We start from the raw sequence: 23,552 nt of genomic DNA on the forward strand, positions 1-23,552 counted from the left end.
CAGTATCTCTGTGATGCCCTTGGAGCTGTGGGCCTAGGTTTGGAGAGGGGTCAGCAACTCCAGGAGAGGAGGGCCCTGGATTGCTCCCTGCCTCCATTCCCACAACCTAGGTACTTTTTCTTCCCTTCCCTGACCTGCCCTTCCTTTCCCTTCCTTTTCCTTTCTTTCTCTTTTTTCTTTTTTTGGGCAGTACTAGGAATTGAACCCAGGGGCTCCTTGATAGGCAAGCCACACCCCCAGCCCTTTTGTTTGTATTTGGTTTTTTTAGAGACAAGATCTGATTAACTTTGTTGGTTTGACCTTGAACTTGTGATCCTCTTGCCTCCACCTCCCAAGTATCTGGGATTAGAGGCATATGCACCTAACCTAGGTGCTTCTCTTAGACCCTCCCACTATGATCCTCCTGCCATAGACCCCTGGGAGGTAGCCTCGTGCCCTCAGGATTGAGTCCCACTGCTCCTCACAGCCTGCTCCCCAGATCCACTCCTGTTCCCTTATTCCTAGAATGTTAGTAGCCCCTTTCAGGGAAGCCTCCACCCCAGCCTGCCTGAATCACACCAGCCCTCCTCCCCTACATGTGACCCAGGACTGGCCTTTTTGCTCTCTGGGTTTCAGTCCATGGTCCAGCCAGGGCCAGGTGGGCCTCCCACGTAAGAGGCTGTGAAAGCCCCTAGAAGTCCCAAGTGGGAGGACATTGCCTGTAATAGATACAGCAGCGTCCCCAGAGCAGGACGCAGAAGGGGTTGCATCAATGGGAGCAGATTTAATCTGCGAAACTAAACTCTGGGTTGTCATGGGGAGTAAAGGGGCTATGTGCTCACCCTGGGCCCCTACTTTGGGGTTAAGGAGCTAGGGACCTTCCCAGGTCCTCAGGGTTGGGCCATGTGCCCCTCAAATCCAGCTGTGTCCCTCCCAGCCCCCTAGACCATCAGGGCAGGGTTCTCTCTCAGGTCTTACTTAGCCCAGCTCCCACCCCACACCACATGCTGGGACACCTACCTCTTGTAGAGTCACCTTGGTGACATTGTTCTGTCCTGCTCACCACCCAGAGAGCCTGCAGGATGCAGACCACTTGCCCACGGTGCTACTGTTGCGGCTCATCCACCTCTTTGGTGCTGTCCTTGCAGGAGGAAAGGTAGGCTGGGAGGTGAACCTGTGGGCCAGGGGGTGGGTGTCTCAGGGCCTTGCTGCTGGGTGAGCCTTCTACCCACTGCCCCTCTCTGCCCTTACCTGCAGGAGAATGGGCAGATGGCTGTGAGTGCCGGCTCTGTGCAGGGCCTGCTGGGTGTGGTGTGGGGCTGGGGCCATGGGCCACCCCAGGACTCCCGCGTTGTACCACTGGCCCTGGAGGCACTGGTGGGTGCAGTGCATGTCCTACACGCCAGCCGCGCACCTCCCCGTGGGCCAGAACTCCGTGCCCTCCTGGAGGGCTACTTCCGAGTCCTTAATGCTGACTGGCCAGCTAGTCCAAGCTCAGGCCCTGAAGAGGCCCTTGTCACCCTGCGGGTCAGCATGCTCGGTGGGTATGGGCTCCCAGATTCTTGGGGAGGGGGCAGCAATGATGGAAAGGCTGGGCTGGGCAGCAGGGGGAAGAAGGTTTAAGGCCGCCTGGAGGGGGGTCAGGTAGAGCCTGACCTTGGCCCTTGCAGATGCCATCCCCATGATGCTGGCATGTGAGGACCGGCCAGTGCTGCAAGCTACCTTCCTCAGCAACAATTGCTTTGAACACCTCATTCGCCTCATCCAAAACAGCAAGGTTGGTGGGCTGAGGCTGGCGGTAGAGGGCCTGGAATCCAGAGGTGGGAGAACTATGTGGAGGTGCCAGGTTGTGGCTGAGCCAACATAGCCATGATCTGTATTCAGTGGGAGGCAATGGGACATGGACAAGGTCTGCCTTCCTGGGCTTCTATAGGGCTAGCCTGAGGTTCAGAATGGCTCTGTGCCCCACAGGAGGGGAGTGTTATGGGAGCTACCCAGGTCCCAGCACCAGAGTTGAAGGGGCTCAGCTACTTCTGGATGCAGTGTCTGCCCCACTCACTCATCTTAGCAGAGCCTGGTTGGCTCATTCTTCCCTAGGGTCTGGTGGGGTTACTTTGCCTGGGACTCAGGGTGCCACTTCCCTCTGGGGCAGAGCCCTAGCAGCTATTCCTGGTCCTGGTCTAACCCCATCTCCCCTCTTCCTCCTCTTTTCTCCTTTGCCTCCTCCACCTTGTGTCCCCCTACCCCACAGCTATACCTGCAGGCCCGGGCGCCCCCTGAGGGGGACAGTGACCTGGCTACCCGGTTACTGACCGAGCCCGATGTTCAGAAGGTACCATCCTGGGATTAATCAGCTTAGGCACCACCTCCCTGGGTCATCATCCACCGGGTTCCTTCTTTGATCCTTTCCTGCACTCTGGCAGGGGGCATGAGTAGATATGTGAGGCCTGGCATGGCCTGACAGTAGGGGTGGGTCACCTATGCTGTCTTAACCCTTCCAAGTTCCCATCCTAGAGACTGGGGCAGGAAGTCTTCTATTGCCTGCCTGGTATTAGAATCAGATGCTGGGTTGTGGCTCTGCCAAGCTGGAAGGAACCTTCGAAACTCAGTCACCCACCTTCATTTCTTGGAAAGGGAAACAAACCCAGATACTCAGGGATTTGGCTGTAGTCACTCACAGAGGCAGAGGTCCTCCACAGGGGGCCATTTCTTTTCATGGCCCCTTATGCCCACGTAAACAGGTCACTGGGAGTTTTCCAGGGCCCCACCCCGCTCACCGTGCCTCACTTTGCATGGAGGAGGAACGCTGTAGGAAGCTGCAGGGGGTCACCTGGGGGCTCCATTCTGGGTCCCAACCTCCAGAGACTTTACCCTGACTTGGTCTTCATGAGACAACTTGTGCCCATTGCACATGGTCATTTTCTGAGAGCCTATGTGTCCATTCAGGTACAAAGTAGGCAGGGGAAGGTAACTTTTCTCTTTGTTCTCATAGATAAGGAAACAGGTCTGGAGAGGGGAAGGAGATTGCTTGAGGTTGCACTTGGGAAGTTGGGCAGAGCTGGGGCCAAAATATGACTTAGTACCTCTGATAAAGTCTAATCCTTTTCAGGCTGGGGCAGGAGGAATGAGCAGCATGCCTTTGGCTGTCAGGTTCAGACAGACTGAGCCAGTGTCCCCACCTGGATCTAGCGGGGAGGGATAGGCTAGGACTTCAAGGTCTCGAAGGTTCTTCTGGCGCTAACATCCTGTGATTGATTGTCCCTGTATTCTTCAACCCTCTGTCAATCATCATGGGTGATGGGGCACTTGCTGGCCTGCTTGCACATGTGTGTTCGGCTTGGGTGGGAATGTAAGAGGCTGGGACCTGTAAGTCCACCAGAGAATGCATGGGTGTGTAAAGCAGTGGGAGAATCTCCTGTCGATCTGCCCCAGTGAGGCCCTTCCCAGCCTTGGTTTCTTCTCAGGCCTCTTTGGCAGAGCAGGTCTTGCCGAGCTGCTCAGAGAAAGCCCAGGTTCAGGGTAGGCTCACGCAGTTGGGGCAACTAGAGGGCTGGTCTCCAGACAGGATTGCTGATCAAACACATGCTATATATTCTAGGGTGCCTGGCCCTGCACCCTTTTTACTGCAGGGTGCTGCCAGCTGCAACATATGGCACCTGCCTCTCCTGACTGCCCCTCCCCACCCCAAGGTACTGGACCAGGACACAGATGCCATTGCAGTCCATGTGGTCAGGGTGCTGACTTGCATCATGAGTGGCTCCCCTTCAGCCAAGGTAAGGATGCCTCCATAGGAGTCTGAGGTATAGTTGGCCACATAGCCCCAGAACTGGCCTGTAAGAATTCTCCCTGGAGCAGAGCAAGTGACCACACTGCCTTCTGGGGTGCAGCACAGTACACTGAGTGGGGGTAGTCATTAGTCTGTCTTACGAGCTGGATGTTCTGGTCAGGGATAGACTGACTTCCCAGCCTTCTGAGGTGAATGCAGGGTCCCCTGTCTCTCCACTGCCCCTTGTCCCTACAAGCATTGTGACTTAGACAAGGGACTCTGGAAATACAATGCCACCATGGTTCCTATGGGTGAGTCTCCCCTGGGGCCAGCATATGTACTCACTTTCTCCTCACTGCTGCACAGGAGGTGTTCAAGGAACGCATTGGCTACCAGCACCTGCAAGAGGTCCTGCAGAGCCATGGGACCCCCACCCACCGGCTATTGCAAGAGCTGCTCAACATGGTGAGGGCAAGGCTGGGGGGCCAGGCTCTCAAAGCTGGCCGACTGAGTTAGGGCCTTGTGGGCCAGCCACATGTTTGTGTCCCTGGGGTGAGGCTTCTGGGTGGTGGGGCTTTAGAAGCTGCTGTGTTAGCCATCCCCAGGATCAGCTTGGGAATGGGCAGTTGGAGACAGGGAGGTTGACCGTGCTGAAGGATTGATAATGGTCATGGTTACCCATATACCTCTGACTCTGTGAGCACATGTGACTTTCTCATACTGTAGGCAAGTAAACCAAGACAGGAAGTCCCATGATTGGCAGGGTGCCATAGTTGACCAGGAACTGTCACATTCTCTTCACCCGCAGGCTGTGGAGGGTGACCACAGCCTATGCCCGCCTCCACCAATCTGCAACGAGCAGCCGGTGCTGGTGCTGATGCAGTGGCTGCCAGCATTGCCCACGACTGAGCTGCGCCTATTCTTAGCACAACGCCTTTGGTGGCTCTGTGGCAGCCGCCCTGCCAGCCGTGCCACCTGTGTGCAAGCAGGTCTGGTGGACTACCTACTGGAAGCCCTTGGCACAGGGATAGCCCTGGGGGCTCGCTGCCAGGAGCAACTGTTGGCATTGCTGCAAGCTCTGGGCCGTGTGTCACTAAGGCCCTCGGAGCTACGTCGCCTGCTGCACCCCCCACCAGGGCTGGACTCAGGGTCAGGCAGAACTGAGGCTCAGAAGGCTCGACATGCAGGTGCCATCATCCGAGCACTGTCAGGAATGGCCCGGCATCAGGGTCGTACACGTGCCCTGCGCTACTTTGACCTCACACCCAGCATGGCAGGCATCATGGTGCCCCCTGTGCAGCGATGGCCAGGACCTGGCTTCACCTTCCATGCCTGGCTTTGTCTGCACTCCATGGATGCAGCCCCTGCCTCTGCTCCCACCCGGCCTTTCCAGCGAAAACAGCTGTACAGGTGGGTGACTGCCAGGGGCCAGGGACCCACTGCCAGAGTGATCGGGAAGAATCAGGCATAACCGGCTTGCCTGTCCCCAGCTTCTTCACCAGCAGTGGCTCGGGATTTGAGGCCTTCTTCACTGCAGCTGGGACCCTGGTGGTGGCTGTGTGCACACGGAAGGAGTACATGACCATGAGCTTGCCTGAAGTGTCCTTTGCTGACTCTGCATGGGTGAGCCCCCCTCTTTCTTACACAGCCCAGCTGAGAAGGTACCAAATCCCAAGTATGGTCTAATGCTGTGACTTCTGTTCCAGCATTGTGTGGCCATCGTCCATGTGCCTGGGCGCCGGCCCTTCAGCCAGAACCTAGTCCATGTCTACAAAGATGGCCATCTGGTCAAAACCGCTCCCCTTCGTTGTCCCTCCCTCAGTGAGGTGTGTCAGGCAAGGTGTGGGAGGCCTTGGATCAGTGGGGGGACTAGGAGCACTGTAAATGGGGTGGGGCCTGGAGCTCCTGTGTGCCCTTTACTCCCCTAGGCCTCAGACTTCAGCCTCTGGGGTCTGTGCAGCCATAGGGGGTCTCCATGAGGAACTGGATGTATGTGAGGTTCCAGGCTGTGCTGTGATCTGACCAATCCCCCAACCCCAACTCTGCAGCCTTTCTCCTCCTGTTGTATTGGCTCTGCTGGGCACCGCACAACGACCACCACCACAGGACTGCCTGCGCCACCAGTCCCCACTCACCCCTCCCTCACCCGCTCCCAGTCGGTTCCAGCCTCCACAGGGCTGGGCTGGGGGTCTGGGCTGGTGGCCCCCCTGCAGGAGGGCAGCATCAGCTCCACCCTTGCAGGAACCCAGGACACTCAGTGGGGCAGCCCCACATCCCTGGAGGGTGAGCTGGGCGCTGTGGCCATCTTCCATGAAGCTCTGCAGGCACCTGCCCTGCGCAGTCTGAGCACACTGGGTATGTAGTGCACTCCCACAGTTCCAGCCCCCTCCCGTGTCCCAGGGGTTTATAAAGTGCTCAGGCCAGCGATTAGGGGCCAAGAGGGCAGAAGGAAACTCTGGTAGTCAGTCCTTTGGACAGGCAGGGAGGAAGCAGGCTCAGAATGGGGTTTGGGAGGAGACTAGGCAACATCTGAAAGCCTGCCCTCACTTCACCTAGGGCCCAATGAGCCGGCACCCTTCAAACCTGAGGGAGAACTATATGAGCTTGGGGCCAAACTCCTCCTTCATTACTCACCTCAGGTATTCGGGGGAGGGGAGTGGGTGGCTCCACTGTACTACCTCCTCCTGGCTCCCCACTCTGTCTGCCATCCCTTCCTACAGCTAACCCATGCTGCTTGCTCATCTCCTTCCCCCTAGGCCTGTAAGAACAACATCTGCCTGGACCTGTCCCCTGGGCAGGGGCTGGATGGCCGTCTGACGGGCCACAGGGTAGAGACATGGGACGTGAAGGTGTGTGTGCACATATGGACAGTATGCTGCAGCATGGGTGTCGGGCACAGGTGTAATGGGGTGGGCTAGAAGGGTTTGGGGAGACCTGATCAAGAGAACTAAATACCCAGGACCCAGGCTCCTAGACTGGACAGTCTGCTGGGGTGAAGTGGAACAGCATGTTGTCCCCGAGCCGTTCTTTACCACCATGCCCTCCTCCAGGATGTGCTGAACTGCGTGGGGGGCATGGGTGCCCTGATGCCCCTGTTGGAGCAAGTGGCCACGCAGCCCCAAGAGGCCGAGGCAGGTCCAGCCGAAACACATGACCTTGTGGGGCCTGAACTGACTTCAGGCCACAACACCCAGGGCCTGCTTCTCCCACTGGGCAAGTCTTCAGGTAAGCATCTCTGGGACCTGAGTTGAGGGAGAGAAGCTTTGTGTGACGAGGGACTGGAGTTTGAGGTGGTGGTGGCCACCAGCAGGCCCTTCACCCACATCTGTCCCCTTCTTGGTGGCCAACAGAGGAGCGGATGGAACGGAATGCAGTGGCTGCCTTTCTGCTGATGGTGCGGAACTTCCTGCAGGGCCACACTGTGAACCAGGAAAGCCTGGTGCAGTGCCAGGGGCCTGCCATCATTGGGGCTCTCTTGCACAAGGTGGGGAGCCAAGAGGTGAAACCTCCTGGAGAGTGGCATCTGGGTGAGGGCTGAGAAGCTGGGCAGTGTTTGGCTGAGGGAAGGTGGGGAAAGGGCACCCCAGGCTGGGACCGGCCCAGGCTGGGGACTTGGGCTTCAGAGATGTAGGGTTTTGAGCAGGATGGTCATGTTTGTGTCTGTCATGCCTATGCTGGGAAGGGTAGGAGCTGAGTGACTAGAATAGCAGGTGGGCAGGGCCCACTGTTTTAGCCCAGGTCCTTCTCCCACCCTAGGTCCCCAGCTGGGCTATGGACATGAATGTGCTCATGTCTGCCCAACTGCTAATGGAGCAGGTGGCAGCTGAGAACAGTGGGCCCCTCCTATACCTGCTCTACCAGCATTTGCTCTTCAACTTTCACCTCTGGACCCTCAGTGATTTCGCTGTGCGCCTTGGTAGGGGCTGGCTGCAGAGCTGGTGGGGGTGAGGAGTTAGAGCCCTCCTCTTGGTGATCTGAGGGGACATACCTGACAGGGGTCCTGCCCTGGAGTGTCTTAAGGGATATGACCCTACCGTGGGAGATCTAGCAGGGGCATGGCCCTTCCCTGGAGGACTTAAAGGAGCCTCTGCCAATGTCCACTCAGGCCACATCCAGTACATGTCCAGCATAGTTCGTGAACACAGACAGCGGCTACGGAAGAAGTATGGGGTCCAGTTCATCCTTGATGCTCTGCGCACCCACTACAGGTGAGGCTAGTGAGAGCAGGGGCAGCAGAAGGCTGATAGAGCATCCCCTAGCCTTGGGGACAGGCCCCAGCTCACCTGCCCACTCTTCCTGATTTCTCTCCTCCTGGCTGGACCTGCTGGCTATGCCTGCTGTACTGGCCAGCCCACAGCGGGAGCGCCCCCTTGCGGCCGACGACCTCCACACAGTGCAGACTTCCCTCCTGGGCTTGGCTCGGGAGTTCCTGGTACGAAGCTTCTCTGCTGATGACTTGCAGGTTGTGCTGAGTTTTTTGGCAGCCACTAGTGATGATGGCCAGGTATGCTAGAGGTTGTGGAGGGAGAAGCATGGGTGGGAGAGGTATGTGGACAGGGTGGGAAGCCTAGCCCAGAATGAGACTTTGTCTCTCCAAGGCGGTGGGCGCACTGGACCTGCTGCTGGCCCTGCTTCAGGGCTCCCCGGCTCAGGAGTCCTTGGCTGTCTTCCTGTTGGAGCCAGGAAACCTCGAGGTGCTGCACGCTCTGCTGTTGCGGCCAAGGTCCCTGCCCCTGCTGCCTGACCGAGTCTGCAAGGTACACCCAGCCTATCCCTGGCCCTATCCCTGACATTCACTAGGGCCCCTGTCTGGAGTCCAGGGAGGCCTTGCACCACCTTCACAGGCCTCTAATGAGCCACATGCCTGTGTGCTGACTTCCCCATGACGACAGCCCCCCAATTGGCTGCACACAGATCCTGCGCAAGCTGCAGCAGAACGAGCGGTTACCGGAGCGGAGCCGTCAGCGGCTCCGGCTGAGGGACAGCGGTCTTCAGGGTCTGGTCGCCTGCCTGCCTGAGGGGGCCATCTCCCCCCAGCTCTGCCAGGGCCTCTATAAGCTGTTCCTTGGGGCAGGTAGGACCTAGTTGGGGGTCAAGAGTCAGGCCAGGTGTGGGTGGGCAATGTTTCAGGAAAACAGGGCCAGGACTGAGCCGGCCTCTCCTACTGGAGTCAGTCCCTCAGGCCCCCTCTGGCTTTCTCCCCAGATTGCCTGAACCTCTCAGACCTATTGGCTGTGGTGCAGCTGTCCCTCCAGGCTGACCTCAGCATCCGTCTAGACATTTGTCGCCAGGTTAGTGAGTTAAAAGTATTGGGACAGAGAGATGGCGTCTACCCTCTGGAGTTCATTTTGCCTGACTTGTGATGAGGGTGTCTGGAGGCCCCATTGCAAATGCCCCAAGACAAGGGTCTGGAGCAGGCAGTGATTGACCTCTCACTTGCCATGCCTTGGTCCGGCAGCTCTTCCACCTCATCTATGGACAGCCAGACACAGTGCGACTACTGGCCCGACAGGCCGGCTGGCAGGATGTGCTGACCCGGCTGTATGTCCTGGAAGCCCCCACAGCGAGTGGTCCCCCACCCTTTCCTCCAGAGCCACCCACCTCCCTGGATCCAGCCCTGTCCCCACCACCTACTGAGTCGCCTCCTGAGCCTTCAGACGTCTTCCTGCCCTCAGAGGCCCCCTGTTCTGACCCAGATTCCTTTTATCATGCCCTATCCCCATTCTGCACGCCCTTTGACCTGGGCCTGGAGCGGGCCAGTGTGGGTTCAGGCAACACTGTAGGTGGTGGTAGCAACAGCGGGACCGTTACCCCAGCCAGCCAGCCTGGCACACCTTCCCCACTGGATGGGCCGCGGCCCTTCCCTGCTCCCCATGGTCGCCACAGCTCCAGTCTCTCCAACGTGCTGGAGGACGGTAGCCTCCCAGGCGTCAGTGGGGATGACACTTCTAACACCAGCAACCCTCAGGTGAGGTGCCCTGCATGGTTCCCTGGGGCTGACGCTTCTGGGACACAGAGCTGGCAGTGTGGCCTCTCCAAAGCTTATGACTTTCTGACACTGGGGCTGCAGCCACCAGTTAGGCCTGGTACTTCCCCTTGTAATTCTCATCTGCACTTGTGTGCCCAGGGTGTCCTAAAACAGGTTGAGTTGTGTTGAGCCAGAACAAGGGACACCAGCCAGCTTTTGGTGGGACCTCCAGAGAGCAGGGGCTTTATAGGGCAGCATAGCTCCGAGGGTCTTACTTGCACTTTTGGTTTGGGGATGAGCCTCTGCTCATCCAGGGCATTCTGCTATAGAATTCTTAGATAGTCTTTTATTTTTTTGTTTGTTTGAACTGGGGTTTGAACTTGACCTCACGTTTGGTAGGCAGGTGCTCTGTCACTTGAACTATGCACCCAGCCCTTATTTTGCTTTAGTTATTTTTCAGATAGGGACTCTGCATTTTTTTGCCCAGAGCTGGCCTTGGACTGTGATCCTCCTTATCTATGCCTCTTGCATAGCCGGGATAACAGGAGCACGCCACTACACCCAGTTGGTTGAGATTGGAGTCTCACCAACTTTTTTCCTGGGCTGTCATGGAACTCCATTCCTTCTGGTGTTCACCTCCTGAGTAGCTGGGATTACAGGCATGAGTCACCACACTGGGCTAACAGTCTTGAGGACTGTGGGTTAATATGTTTGAATGGCTCATCTCCTTTCAAGAGTCCAGTAAGATCACAGGTTTCTCCCGAGTTCAGACAGTGACTTGTAGTTGAATGCTCTCCTTCCTGCCATGCCTACTAGCTGGTAGACAGGGATGCTGAGCAGGGATTGGGGGTTTGATCCAATGCCCTCCCTTCCCAGCCCACACCACCCGTCTGTGCCCACAGCAAACCCCTGAGGAGGAACTGTGCAACCTGCTCACCAATGTGCTGTTCTCAGTGACGTGGCGGGGCGTAGAGGGCAGTGACGAGTCTGCCTGGCGGGAACGAGGCCAGGTCTTCTCAGTACTCACGCAGCTGGGGGCCTCAGCCACACTGGTGCGCCCGCCAGACTGCATCAAACGCAGGTGAGAGGGCAGCTTGGCAGGGTGAAGGGTCTCGAAGAGCCTGGGGGCAAAAGGCCATCAGGCAGACACCCAGTTCCTCACTTCCCCAGCCTCTTGGAGATGATGCTGGAGTCAGCCCTGACCGACATTAAGGAGGCCCCCACTGGGGTCCTGGCCAGCCTCACCCAGCAGGCGCTTTGGCTGCTCCGTCTGCTGCAGGACTTCCTGTGCGCTGAGGGTCATGGGAACCAGGAGCTATGGAGTGAGAAGGTGCGAGGCTCAGAGGGGCACAAGCCAGTGAGCACTTGTGTTCATATGAGTCCGTGGGCATCTTGTCTGGAGGGTGGATGAGTATAACCACAGGCCTGAGCACATCAGCCTGGGTGTCTGTGAGCATGACTTGTCTGGCCAAGGGTTGGGGTGGATACCAGGGGCAGGGGTGTGCCAGGTGTACCTTGCAGACTATGTTAGGCAGCAGGGCAGGGACCTTGCATAAACCCTCCTGGCCTCCCAGCCCAAACTTTACCTTGCTCCCTCCCTGGAGACCCTGGCCTTGTATGGTGACATCTCTCAGTATTGTGTTGTGTGACAGATATTTGAAGGTGTGTGCAGCCTGCTGGATCGCCTGGGCGCATGGCCGCATCTGGCCAACAGCACAGCTGATCTCCGTGAAATGGCGCAGATAGGTCTTCGTCTTGTGCTCGGCTACATCCTGCTGGAGGACCCACAGGTGAGCACGGGAGTGGGCAAGGTGGGGACAGGTATGGCAGGTAGGAGCAGCTGAGTGCCACCCTCACTTCCTTTGCTCCCACAGCTGCATGCCCAGGCCTACGTGAAGCTGCACATGCTACTGCAGACCGCAGTGCCAGTTCGCCGCGAAGAGGCCTGCTATGTACTCTCCAAGCTGGAGGCCGCACTCAGCCGGGCACTGAATGCCTCTTCCTCTGAGACGGCCACTGAGCACGCACAGCCCACATCCATGCCTGCAGCAGCCTCAGAGCGCTGCTCGTGGCTGGTACCGCTGGTGCGCACGCTGCTGGACCGAGCCTATGGGCCACTGGGGCTGCAGTGGGGGCTGCCCTCCCTGCCGCCCACCAACGGCAGCCCTACGTTCTTTGAGGACTTCCAGGCTTTTTGTGCCACACCGGAATGGCGCCACTTCATCGACAAACAGGTAGCTGGAGGCGGTTACCCAAGAAGAGGAGTGGGGGCTGGGACACACTGAGCACTGGTCTCTTCTCTCTGCTGGTCCTCCAGGTGCAGCCCACTATGTCACAGTTTGAAATGGACACATATGCTAAGAGCCATGACCTCATGTCAGGCTTCTGGAATGCCTGCTACGACACGCTCATGAGCAGCGGGCAGCGGCACCAGCAGGAACGCACCCAGAGTCGACGGGCCTTCCAGGTGCACAGCCCATGGTGGGGGACAGGGAGCTGTTCTACATTGTGCCTTGGGGACGGCTGGCAGGGCAGAGTGGACAAACGGGCAGGAAAGGCAACAGCCAGAGGGACTGACCCATTGCCCCCACTGCAGGAGCTGGTGCTGGAACCTGTGCAGCGGCGGGCACGCCTGGAGGGGCTGCGCTATGCAGCAGCACTCAAGCAGCAGGCAGCCCAGCACTCGACGGCCCTGCTGCATTGGGAGGCACTGTGGCACCAGCTCTCTAGCCCCTGTGGGGCTTGGGCCCTAAGGTGGGCTGGACTCAGGGTGGAAGGGTAGGACTTGGTGGGGAGGAAGCAAAATGGAGTGCCACGTTGCCTTTGGTGTGAGAGCCTGGGAGGAATGGGGGGGCGATCTGCAGCCTTCTGCCCAACCGTGACCACCTGTGGGGGCATATCTACAGGGACCCTCCAACTCCCCACTGGAAGCTGTCCAGCGCTGAGACATACTCGCGCATGCGACTGAAGCTGGTACCCAACCATCACTTCGACCCTCACTTGGAAGCCAGTGCCCTACGTGACAATCTGGGTGAGAGGCTGTGTCCACGAAACTGGTAGTTCCCATCTTGTCTCACTCTGGCTGAATCTCCTTGGCCTCTTGCAGGTGAGGTCCCCCTGACACCCACCGAGGAGGCCTCGCTGCCTTTGGCAGTGACCAAAGAGGCCAAAGTCAGCACCCCGCATGAGGAGCTACAGGACGACCAGCTAGGCGAGGATGAGCTGGCTGTGCTGGAGGCTCCGTGAGTGGGTGGCAGGGGGGCTCTAGGGCCCTGGAGAGCTGACTGGGGTGGTAGGCAAGGCATCTACTCCACTATGTACATGCCTGCTATGGGATTGACTTCTGGAGCCTGTACCCTCTTCTGCTCCCAGAAAGGACTGTCCCAAACCAAGTGGGGGCTTGGAAGAGTCATTGGGAAGGGCTGATAGCTAGTATTTAATAGCGAGGCAGAGGCATCCCAGAGCAGGGCTGAGACAAACAAGAGCAGGAGGGGGGCCCAGCAAGCGGGCAGGGGCTGTGGGAAGAGAAGCAGAGGATAGGGGTTGGTGTCCTGGCAAGATACGCAGAAGCATAGGGATAGGGAGAGCAGTGGGTAATGGACCCTGGGCAGCTCCTGTACCTCAGAACCTATGGCCCTTGAGCTTGTCAGGAAGGGGGTGCCAGTCCCTAGCTGATACGTGTGTTGGCCCACAGGATGGAAGCAGCAGAACTGGATGAGCAGCATGAGAAGCTGGTGCTGTCAGCTGAGTGCCAGCTGGTCACAGTGGTGGCTGTGGTCCCAGGACTGCTGGAGGTCACCACGCAGCATGTGTACTTCTATGATGGCAGTACTGAGCGTGTGGAAACTGAGGAGGGTGTGTCCTGATGGAGCAGGTTGGAGGGATTACAGGGAATGACTGAGGCTGGGATGGGACTGGGGCCAGTAACTCCCACGTCCACTGTCGGTCTTGCAGGCATTGGGCATGACTTCCGGCGCCCTCTGGCCCAGCTGCGTGAGGTCCACCTGCGGCGTTTCAACCTACGCCGTTCAGCCCTTGAGCTCTTCTTCATTGATCAGTCTAACTACTTCCTCAACTTCCCATGCAAGGTGGCTGGGCCCTCAGCCTCTTCTCCTTGCCAGGCTCCCAGGCCCCAGCCCTACCCCATCCCTCCCCATACTCAGGTACGGAACCAAGTGTACTCGTGGCTTCTGCGCCTGCGGCCACCCACCCAAGGCTACCTAAGCAGCCGCTCCCCTCAGGAGATGCTGCGTGCTTCAGGCCTTACCCAGGTGAGAGTCCTAAGTGTGAGGTGGTGGGAGGACATGAGTCCTAAGAGTAGGAAAGTGCTGGACAGCCCACCGGCTCACCTCTTGCCTATCCCTGCTCCACAGAAATGGGTACAGCGGGAGATATCTAACTTCGAGTACTTGATGCAGCTCAATACCATTGCGGGGCGGACCTACAATGACCTGTCTCAGTACCCTGTGGTGAGGACTCCTCTCCCAGTCCTCGGTTCTCCCAAGTGTAGGAACATGACAGTGGGCAAAGCCTGAGCTTGGTCCTTGGTAGTGTGCTTCTGACTAAGACCTGGCCTCTGTTCCCTGCCACCCTGTCACGCCCTCTAGCCATCGCCCCTCCCCTTCTGGCCCTTGTTCTCCCCGATAGGAATGTCTGTCTTGGCTAGTCTGTCCTACTCCCCGGTAGTCCCTCCGAGTGGTGCCTCCCCCAGCCTGCGAACGGGGTCTTTGCCTATCTTACTGAGGGTTAACAGCGGGGCATAGTGGGCCAGCCAGCCATCAGGGCCCTCATGCAGCTCTTTCCCTGGGTGGGTGGCCAGTTCCCCTGGGTCTTGCAGGATTATGTGTCACCAACCCTGGACCTCAGCAACCCGGCTGTTTTCCGGGACCTTTCCAAACCCATCGGTGTGGTGAACCCCAAGCATGCCCAGCTTGTGAGGGAGAAGTAAGCATTTGGGCAGGGTAGGATTTGGTGGGCTGCATGTGAGCAAGGGGAGGGCTTCTGTTGACTTGCCCTCCCTGTGACCTCAGGTATGAGAGCTTTGAGGACCCGGCAGGCACTATCGACAAGTTCCACTATGGCACCCACTATTCCAATGCAGCGGGCGTGATGCATTACCTCATTCGAGTGGAGCCTTTTACCTCCCTGCATGTCCAGCTGCAGAGTGGCCGGTGCGCTCAGGGGTGGGGGACACGTGGAGAGACACAAAGGAAGGAGGCAGGCCCTCCTGAGCCTGCATCTGGCTCCCTTTGTCCCTCCAGTCACATCTTCTCCCTCCCCATCACCTTACCTTGGTCTGTGCCCCTCCACCAGCTTCGACTGCTCTGACCGGCAGTTCCACTCAGTGGCAGCAGCCTGGCAGGCGCGCCTGGAGAGCCCCGCCGATGTGAAGGAGCTCATTCCAGAGTTCTTCTACTTCCCTGACTTCCTGGAGAACCAGAATGGTAGCACACGAAGCGCTGGCTGTGGGAGTGGGGGCCTGGAGGCAAGCATACAGATGGGTGTCCAGGGGTGGTGAGGCTGCACAGGGACACAGCTGACCTGGTCCTCTGCCAGGATTTGACCTGGGCTGCCTCCAGCTGACCAACGAGAAGGTGGGCGATGTGGTGCTGCCCCCGTGGGCAAGCTCTCCTGAGGACTTCATCCAGCAGCACCGCCGGGCTCTGGTGAGGAGGTGACCACACACAGACAGGCGGGCAGCCAGGGCTGCGGGCCATGGTGGGAGTCAGCTGTCCCTGAACTGACCTTGTCCCCTCCCTACTGTCAGGAGTCAGAGTATGTTTCTGCTCACCTGCATGAGTGGATTGATCTCATTTTTGGTTACAAGCAGCGGGGGCCAGCAGCCGAGGAGGCCCTCAATGTCTTCTATTACTGCACCTATGAGGGTGAGCAGTATGCTGCACGTGTCGGGGCCAGGGTGTAGACAGAGGATGGTACAGGGGGCACAGGGAATCCTGACTGGCCCGCTTCCCTCCCAGGGGCTGTGGACCTGGACCATGTAGCTGATGAACGGGAACGGAAGGCTCTGGAGGGCATTATCAGCAACTTTGGGCAGACTCCCTGTCAGCTGCTGAAGGTAAGAACAGCTTAGAGGACAGCGGTCAAGGATACCCACACCATGGTGTTTACCAGCCACCTGCCCACAGGAGCCACATCCATCCCGGCTCTCAGCTGAGGAAGCAGCCCATCGCCTTGCACGTACGGACGCTACTTCACCGAGCATCTTCCAGCACCTGGACCAGCTCAAGGCCTTCTTTGCAGAGGTGAGAGGAGGGCAAGGCCTTGACTTTCTAGTCTGTGAAATGGGTTTGACTCCTCTATCCTCCCCAGCCTCTTGGGGTAGAGGGCAAATCCTAAATCAAGGTCACTGATTTCAAGGCACCTTGGAAATTGAACAAAAAATGGGAGGAGTACGGGGATGGGAGCAGTGCCTTTTCTGTGAGGGCCAGATAAGGTCCGAACAATCTCTGAAAACCTCAGGCTGGTCAGGATGGAGGGAATCTGGCCTTGGACCCCTTCCTGCCTGTACCTTCAAATGTCGCCTCCAAGCTTTCTTTTAGGCATCCCTCCTCCTGTCATTGGGCTGGGAGAACCAAGGTTGATACTTTGGAAGGATCTTCTGTGACCACTCCAGCTTCTTACTCACTTTCTGAGATGTCCTCTTGCTTGCTCACTGATCTTGTGCCTTTTTCTAGGAGGGACCTCTGTGTCTATGGCACCTACTCTATGACCCCTGGGGGCCTGGGGTCACAGGAGGGGATGGTACCCAGGGAGCAGATTATGTAGTTGGGGCTCGAGCTGTCATTCAGCATTGCCAGCCACACACTTTTCCCCACAGGTTATCAGTGATGGTGTGCCCCTGGTGCTGGCCCTGGTCCCCCACCGGCAGCCCCACTCCTTCATCATCCAGGGTTCCTCAGACCTTTTGGTATGTACATGGGCAGGGCCCCATCTTAGCTTCCCCACCACCCCCAGCTCTGCTCCAAGCCAACTTCTGTCCCCTCCTGCCCACAGGTGACCGTGAGTGCCAGTGGGCTGCTGGGCACCCACAGCTGGTTGCCCTACGACCGAAACATAAACAACTACTTCAGCTTCAGCAAAGACACCACAATAGGCAGCCCCAAGTAGGACAGGAGGCTGGCGGGGGCGGGAAGGAGGGGAGGCATAAGTGCCTTATACCTGGAGTCACTTCCCCCCACCAAGCAGGATGTGGGCCGGCTGCAAGGGAGAGGGCTGGCCAAGATCCCTGAGGGCCTGGGTCTCTCCTCTGTGGCCCAGCCTCACTTACTGCCTTCCTCACTGGGTCAGGATGCAGAGACTGCTGAGTGGCCCATGGGTGCCTGGCAGTGGCGTGAGTGGGCAAGTACTGGCAGTGGCCCCTGATGGGAAACTGCTCTTCAGCGGTGGCTACTGGGATGGCAGCCTGCGAGTGACTGCGCTACCCCGAGGCAAGCTGTTGAACCAGTTAAACCGCCACCTTGGTATGAGCAGCCTTGGCACCAGGGAGGAGACAGGCAGGTGTGGGGTATGGTTCTGAGGCTGGCCTAGGAGGGTGTGACAATTCTGTTCTGCCTGTGTCCTCCCTTCCTGGTACAGACGTAGTGACCTGCCTTGCGCTGGACACCTTTGGCATCTACCTCATTTCAGGCTCCCGGGACACCACGTGCTTGGTGTGGCGACTTCTGCAGCAGGTATGCCTGAAAGGCAGCTGTGTGGGGTTCCTAAAGCCCTCACTTGCCAGCCCATCTACCCCCCAGGGAGCCTCCAGTCCTGTCTCCTGCCATCTCCTTCCCCCCCCATTACTAGGAGCAAGTCTTGCTTCATGACCTTCCAATGCGCTGGGCTTGGAAGGCCTTCACTTTCCTGAACCTGGGCCTTCTCATCCAGGGGCCAGTCCTAAGCAAGCCCCGCCTCCCCACAGGGTGGTTTGTCCGTAGGGCTAGCATCGAAGCCTGTACAGGTCCTATTTGGGCACGAGGCTGCAGTGAGCTGTGTGGCCATCAACACAGAACTCGATATGGCTGTGTCTGGATCCGAGGTGCGTGTGAGCGTGTGCCCCAGGGAGGCTGTTGGCTATGCACTGCCCCTGGAACCCTCAAACCCCTGTCCAGTATCCTAAGCTGCCTTTCTGCAGGATGGAACTGTGATCATACACACTGTACGCCGAGGCCAGTTTGTGGCAGCACTACGGCCTCCAGGTGCCATGTTACCTGGACCTGTGTTCCACCTGGCATTAGGGTCTGAAGGCCAGATTGTGGTACAGAGCTCAGCATGGGAGCGCCCTGGGGCCCAGGTATGAGGAAAGACATCTCAGGAAAGACAGTAGCACAGTTGGGACAGTTGGGGAGGTTTTGACATTCCCTGCTTCTTCTAGGTCACCTACTCCTTGCACCTGTACTCGGTGAATGGGAGGTTGCGGGCTTCACTACCCCTGGCAGAGCAACCTACAGCCCTGGCAGTGACAGAGGACTTTGTTTTACTGGGCACTGCTCAATGTGCGCTGCACATCCTCCACCTGAACAGGTGAGCCCCACTATATGAGTTCATGGTTATCGGCAGTGCCCCCTTGTCAAGTCTTACACTGTATATGTTGCTGGGCACATTCTCTTCTAGGTGTGTTACCTATCACCTCAATTCCCCATGGGGAGATCTTGACCTGGGCCTCCCTCAGCAACAATTATATACATTGCCTTTATGAGCCTGGGTCTCAATTTAGCCATCCTTAAAATGAGGACAGAGAGGGTATGTGGAATAATGAAGAGACACACATCTGTAGATGCAAAGCCCCCCGCAGTTGCAAGTGTCCCTTCCCTTGCTCCAGACTGTGCCCGGCCGTGCCTCCCCTGCCCATGAAAGTGCCGGTCTGCAGTGTCGCCGTGACCAAGGAACGTAGCCATGTGCTGGTAGGCCTGGAGGACGGCAAGCTGATCGTAGTGGGCGCAGGGCAGCCCTCTGAGGTAAGCATGGGGACAGGTAGGCCTCCAACCCGGCGGAGAGCGGTGGCCCCGACTTACCCTACCCTACCCTACCCCACTGCTGCTCCCTCCAGGTGCGCAGCAGCCAGTTCGCGCGGAAGCTGTGGCGGTCCTCCAGACGCATCTCCCAGGTGTCGTCTGGAGAGACCGAATACAACCCTGGCGAGGCTCGCTGACCTGGGCTGCCCCGCCCATCAGGCCCTGCCCCCCCGGAACGGAGGCCCCGCCCAGGAGTCGTCTGCACCAGGGGGTGGGCGGGGCCCAGCCCCCAGCTCAGGGATTGGCGGATGGCGTCACCAGGAAGTCCCACCCCTTGCCGGCTGAGGGGCAGTGAGATCCAGCACCGGCCTCTGTGGCCGCTGCAGTACAGTTTGCACAGACTGGGGCGGGGGTCCCAGGCTCCCAAGCCCCACGTCCCGGCGGAGCGCACGGACCGCCCATGGCCTTAATCCCCAAAGGTGGCCCTCGCCCGCCCATTCTCAGCAATAAACCTGGCCTAGTTTTGTAGATGCTCCTCTGTGTATTGGTGCGCCCCCGCGTCTCAGCCTGCTATGGCCAAGATCCTAGGATCGTTGTCCCCAGGTCTGGCCTCCGAGTCTAACGTGGGGCCTCAGTTTCCCCAGCCCTTCGGGGTCCCTTCTGTCCGCCATCTCCCAGCTCGTAGTTCTTCGGAATCTCCTTCGCATGCCATCCGCCCACTGCTGCCAGCCAGGCCAATGCCGATGGCGCTGGTGCACGCTCCTGCGCAGGGCGGGGGCGAGACCGCGCCCTGGAGCTCAGCTCCGCCTCCTCATTGTCCTGCCCCCCCCTTTCCCGGACCCCCTCCACCGGGCCGGTGCTTGTGCTGCTCTTCTAAGAGCGGGTGGACCAGAACCAAGCCTCTCCAAGGGATTTCCCGTCGCCTTCTCTGCGAATCCAGGGCAGTCCCCGTGGCCTCAGAGGCCCCTGTCCTGCCCAACTGAGTGGATTCTGGCCCTCTTTCAGAGGCGGCCACCGCAGGTCAGGAGTGGAGGGTGGGGGGGAGGGTCAGAGCCGAGGACTTTCTGGGCCCAGGGAGCTAGAGCTGTCCCTGTGCTCCACTGTGGGGCCCCGTGAGCCATGTGTACCAGCGTCGGTGTGTGTGAGAAGTCAGGGTGGTGTGGGCGTGCGGTTGTTGCCTTATGCGAATTTTGTGGGCTTACAGAAGGGTGGGGAGGCTGAGAGAGGTTCCAATCCAGCAGCTCATAGTGAATGCCAAGCCTGTGCCGTTTTCAGGCCCACCCACCAACCAGGAACTCGGAAGGCTCTCCCCCACTCCCAGAATGTAAGTGACATAAAACCCTACACACCCAACACGTGGCAAGGGCCACCACAGCTCAAGTCTCAGACCTGCTTGGCCACTGCACTGGATTGCTAACAACTGCACCACCTGCACAGGGTTTGGTAGACCCTCCAGTTATGTGGTGCATATATGGTGATTTGCAAGCTTTCTCATGGGTCTTTTCATTCCTTAGCTCCAGGCAAGATTGGCCCTCAGCCCCAACCTGGGACCTCTCAGAGCCTACAGGAAGTAGGTCCCAGCAGATTCAGCCATGAGGGTCCAGATGAGTCCTGGGACTGAGTGGTTCTGTCCTTCAGGTTTCAGGCCCTTTTTGATGCCCAAATACCTTATGCCCTGGGCCCAAATACCTTATGCCCTTGCTGGGTCCACCAATGTCTGCTTTCACCTAGCCTCTGATCAGGAAAGGTCTGGCCACTGATGCCTGAGGAATGAGTGGGAGTAGTCACTACAGAAAGTAAGGTTCCTTTGCCTTGGAACCTTAGCATGATGGGTTCCTGGGTCCATGCTGAGATGTCTTGGGATGAGCTTCCCACTGGGCCAGTAGATTGATTCAGCCTTACTGTCATGGGGTCACAGGGTATTCATATCTCTTGTCCTCTCTTATTCTTGACTCAGACCAGGTATTTGCCACGGTCTTGGAGACAAGGTGGTTTCCAGCCTGTCCTTTCCCATCCTGAGCTGCACCCTGACCCACTAGCTTTGGCCAGCTGAGGCCAGCCTCCGTCATCTCCACCCCATCTGATGCAGGAGGAAACTGGGCTGAATCAGGATGGAGTGAGCCAGGAGCAGGAGACAGGCTAATCCAAAGGATTTCTGACAGCAGACCTGAGGATCTCCCCTTATCCCTGCACACAGCCCCTTCTGGACTCACAGAAGAAGCCCACAACACTCCAACTCCTTCTCCAGGAAACAGCCCCAGAGAGCACTGTCCACAAACAGAACAATGGTCCACAACTCCAGCCATAGCAAAGGCGTGGTCTATGCAGGTAAGCATCCTTCACCCAGATCTTAGTGGGCAGGCTGGGAGGCACCTCAGTTGGGTAGGTCACACAAAATCCCAGTCCCAAGCTATGTGTATACTGGGTTGAGTTAGGGGAACAACTGAACTCTAGGTAGGCAGAAGAGAGAGCAGTAACTCTCCCAGTTCAGCTTTATTTTGCAGTAATATATAAGAGCTGTGTGGAGCTCCCCAAGAGGACCAACATGAAGCAGTTGGCTGGATGGGGGAGAGGACACAGTTCAGTGCCATGGTCGACAGAAGTAGTGCAACTGGAGCCAGCAAAGAGAGCAAAGAAGGCTTCCAGAGTAGGAGATTCCAGTGTTTGTCAGAGGGAGAGTAGAAGTCTGGAAGATTGTGGGAGCATGACACATCTGGGAATAACAAACAAAGAAAGGGGCGGCTGCAGATGAAGGAAGAAGAAAAGGCCAGTGAACTTGATGATTCTATATAGTGAGGACTATTGGTTTCAGACCTTTATTTTTTAGCAATAAGGTCCAGGTAAAGCTATCTAGGGACTCTATAGTTTTTGTTCCTTGCTCCTGACCCTATCCTTTTCTCCACAGATAAGACCCTGAGGGAGCAAGACAGGGATAGGGAAGGAGTGTGGGTAGGAGCTGAGGGAGCCTGGGCCCCCAATACCTCCTCCCTGTTCCCCCCTGAGCCTCCGGAGACTTCAGGCAGCATCATTCCAGTCTACTGTGCCCTCCTGGCCACTGTGGTCCTTGGTCTGCTTGCCTATGTGGCCTTCAAATGGTAGGTGGTCTCGGCACCCCCAGCTCCTTGGTTCTTGTGAAGGTGGGAGTGGGTTGGCCAAGTACCTTCTGTCCCTACAGTTGGCGCTCACACAAGCAAAGGCAGCAGTTGGCCAAAGTTCGGACTGCAGAGCTGGGGGGCTTCGACAGGGATCAGAGGCATGGTGATGGCAGTGTCTCCCTGGACTGTCCTACTGGTCTGGAGCCTGGTGCCTCCAGCCAAGGTGAGTCCCTTCCCTTAAAGTCCTCTGGGCCTACCAGTGCCATCCACCACCCACCCACATGACCCTCGTGTCTCTACCCCAGGAACACATCCTGACCTTGGCTGCAGACTTTACCTTCATCTCCCTCGGCAGCAGCAGGAGGAAGCAGAGCGGCTCCTAGAGGTGTTGGGGGAACCTGACAAGGGCTGGCGGGGCCTGGCAAGCCATCTGGGTTACAAGGCTGAGGCTCTGGAGACCATGGCCTGTAGCCAGGTGCCAGCCCATACTCTGCTGAAGGACTGGGCTGCCCAAGAAGGCAGCAGAGCTACCCTCAGAGTGCTAGAGGATGCCCTGGCTGCCATAGGTCGTGAAGATGTGGTCCAAGTCCTAGGCGCCTCAGCTGAGGGTTGCTCTGTGGTGTGATTCCACCACAGCTTGCTCTCGTGCTCCCTACCACCTCAACTCACATCTTCCCCCTTCATGGGCTTCCTAGCATTGTTGGCTTCAGCCTTTTCTGTTCTGGAAGAACACACAAAATCCAGCGACTACTTACCCTTGCCTCCCCTCCAAAATAGACCAGAATATGGCATTGGGGAGCGGGAGGCTGAAGCACTGAGGAGTTCTGCCCTCAGAACCCCACTCCACCTTCCTTTGTTTAGCCTCAGTGAGTTTTTTTTACTTTTGTATCACACATTAAAGGCAACTTTGAACCTTTGTGCTTCCTTTCTTTGATTCCTTGGGCCTGTAAAACAGTTGAGTAACTAGCTGTGAGACAGAGACCCTGAAAATTGCCTGGGGTAGTCCATAGGATGTGGGAAGACCCTCTCCAAACAGCAGCTAGGATGGCAGGCAGGGCATTTCTACAGAACATGCCTAGGCTTTGGATGCCCAAACTGGAGTTCACATCTTGCATTTACCCTTTACTGGTTGGACCACAATGGGAAACTATTTTACCTTGCTGAACTTCAGCTTCCTTAGGTTCTTCATCCCTAAGACTCCCAATATTGGTGATTTCAGGATCTTGGGTTTGAGATGATTTTCTTGACTTGTACTGTGATCAGCATCAAAGGGGGCTGAAGGCCCACACCACTAGATAGGAGGCAAGAGGCAGACTGGTCCTGGGGAGCAGACTGTTGAGGATCTTGAGTTATTGCTAGATGAGAAATAGGAAGAGACTCTCCTTATGAGTCCTGAACTCAATTTATGAGGGGGAATGTTCCAAACTGGCTCTCACAAAGCATGCTTTGGCTTGTACTCATGTGGGCAGTTCAGGACAGCTGAGGCACACCACCTGCCTGCCCCCTCCACACACATGCCTGCCCTGAAGGACGGAACAGGTATGGAAGACAGACTTGCATAAGGAGCAATGGCTACCATCCTGGTATGCACTAGGATCGGAGGGCTTCAGGTCCATCCAAATTCACTGAGGAGACCTGGAATGTAATCATGATCCAGTGGAGCTCAAGGTACCCCCTGTCCCCCCTCGATGAACTGAAATTGAGATTGGCTGCTTTTGAGTATTAAATTTAACACAGACTACATCTACTACAGTTCCTCAGAAATAGCTTGCCAGGGCTTAACACCTTGT

General features: G+C 57.5%; 2 protein-coding genes and 1 long non-coding RNA gene across 10 annotated transcripts in view; 2 read left to right on the forward strand and 1 right to left on the reverse strand.

Moving 5' to 3' along the window:
- The window catches only part of Nbeal2 (neurobeachin like 2), a 28,967-nt gene extending 10,069 nt beyond the window's left edge, over positions 1-18,898 (forward strand). For 2 of the 8 annotated variants that reach the window (XM_020168333.2, XM_020168335.2), the window contains exons 7-54: positions 1,050-1,135; positions 1,237-1,519; positions 1,650-1,756; positions 2,231-2,311; positions 3,669-3,752; positions 4,112-4,210; positions 4,554-5,155; positions 5,236-5,368; positions 5,452-5,571; positions 5,794-6,100; positions 6,302-6,384; positions 6,502-6,594; positions 6,796-6,970; positions 7,096-7,229; positions 7,502-7,661; positions 7,851-7,953; positions 8,096-8,249; positions 8,344-8,502; positions 8,660-8,819; positions 8,951-9,036; positions 9,204-9,713; positions 10,616-10,794; positions 10,884-11,043; positions 11,366-11,503; positions 11,588-11,947; positions 12,031-12,180; positions 12,310-12,467; positions 12,620-12,744; positions 12,820-12,955; positions 13,408-13,568; positions 13,668-13,984; positions 14,087-14,182; positions 14,533-14,657; positions 14,744-14,884; positions 15,027-15,157; positions 15,270-15,379; positions 15,481-15,598; positions 15,692-15,789; positions 15,860-15,976; positions 16,552-16,641; positions 16,728-16,837; positions 17,022-17,194; positions 17,310-17,404; positions 17,635-17,751; positions 17,848-18,006; positions 18,088-18,236; positions 18,535-18,670; positions 18,763-18,898. In XM_020168333.2, coding sequence (XP_020023922.2) covers positions 1,050-1,135; positions 1,237-1,519; positions 1,650-1,756; positions 2,231-2,311; positions 3,669-3,752; positions 4,112-4,210; positions 4,554-5,155; positions 5,236-5,368; positions 5,452-5,571; positions 5,794-6,100; positions 6,302-6,384; positions 6,502-6,594; positions 6,796-6,970; positions 7,096-7,229; positions 7,502-7,661; positions 7,851-7,953; positions 8,096-8,249; positions 8,344-8,502; positions 8,660-8,819; positions 8,951-9,036; positions 9,204-9,713; positions 10,616-10,794; positions 10,884-11,043; positions 11,366-11,503; positions 11,588-11,947; positions 12,031-12,180; positions 12,310-12,467; positions 12,620-12,744; positions 12,820-12,955; positions 13,408-13,568; positions 13,668-13,984; positions 14,087-14,182; positions 14,533-14,657; positions 14,744-14,884; positions 15,027-15,157; positions 15,270-15,379; positions 15,481-15,598; positions 15,692-15,789; positions 15,860-15,976; positions 16,552-16,641; positions 16,728-16,837; positions 17,022-17,194; positions 17,310-17,404; positions 17,635-17,751; positions 17,848-18,006; positions 18,088-18,236; positions 18,535-18,670; positions 18,763-18,864 — 7,670 coding nt within the window. In that variant the 3' untranslated portion in view covers positions 18,865-18,898. Of the gene's footprint in view, positions 1-1,049; positions 1,136-1,236; positions 1,520-1,649; positions 1,757-2,230; positions 2,312-3,577; positions 3,753-4,111; positions 4,211-4,471; positions 5,156-5,235; positions 5,369-5,451; positions 5,572-5,793; positions 6,101-6,301; positions 6,385-6,501; positions 6,595-6,795; positions 6,971-7,095; positions 7,230-7,501; positions 7,662-7,850; positions 7,954-8,095; positions 8,250-8,343; positions 8,503-8,659; positions 8,820-8,950; positions 9,037-9,203; positions 9,714-10,615; positions 10,795-10,883; positions 11,044-11,365; positions 11,504-11,587; positions 11,948-12,030; positions 12,181-12,309; positions 12,468-12,619; positions 12,745-12,819; positions 12,956-13,407; positions 13,569-13,667; positions 13,985-14,086; positions 14,183-14,532; positions 14,658-14,743; positions 14,885-15,026; positions 15,158-15,269; positions 15,380-15,480; positions 15,599-15,691; positions 15,790-15,859; positions 15,977-16,551; positions 16,642-16,727; positions 16,838-17,021; positions 17,195-17,309; positions 17,405-17,634; positions 17,752-17,847; positions 18,007-18,087; positions 18,237-18,534; positions 18,671-18,762 lie in introns of those variants that run through there. The other 6 variants (XM_020168337.2, XM_074059452.1, XM_074059451.1 and 3 more) reach the window with 5 other exon arrangements.
- Positions 10,892-15,120, reverse strand: LOC141418547 (uncharacterized). Its single transcript, XR_012443179.1, has 3 exons — positions 15,004-15,120; positions 11,300-11,488; positions 10,892-11,028 (listed from the first exon to the last, which is right to left on the reverse strand). It is a non-coding gene; the product is annotated as an uncharacterized lncRNA (long non-coding RNA).
- Positions 18,899-19,705: 807 nt separating the features above from the next.
- On the forward strand, positions 19,706-22,678 carry LOC109689469 (death domain-containing membrane protein NRADD). The gene is made up of 4 exons (XM_020168340.2): positions 19,706-20,995; positions 21,573-21,762; positions 21,843-21,985; positions 22,068-22,678. Exons 1-4 carry the CDS (start codon positions 20,953-20,955, stop codon positions 22,385-22,387), a joined length of 696 nt encoding a protein of 231 aa, XP_020023929.1. The 5' UTR covers positions 19,706-20,952; the 3' UTR covers positions 22,388-22,678.
- The last annotated feature ends 874 nt before the right edge of the window (positions 22,679-23,552 follow it).

Source organism: Castor canadensis, chromosome 17, assembly GCF_047511655.1.
Source record: "Castor canadensis chromosome 17, mCasCan1.hap1v2, whole genome shotgun sequence".
Taxonomy (NCBI): domain Eukaryota; kingdom Metazoa; phylum Chordata; class Mammalia; order Rodentia; family Castoridae; genus Castor; species Castor canadensis.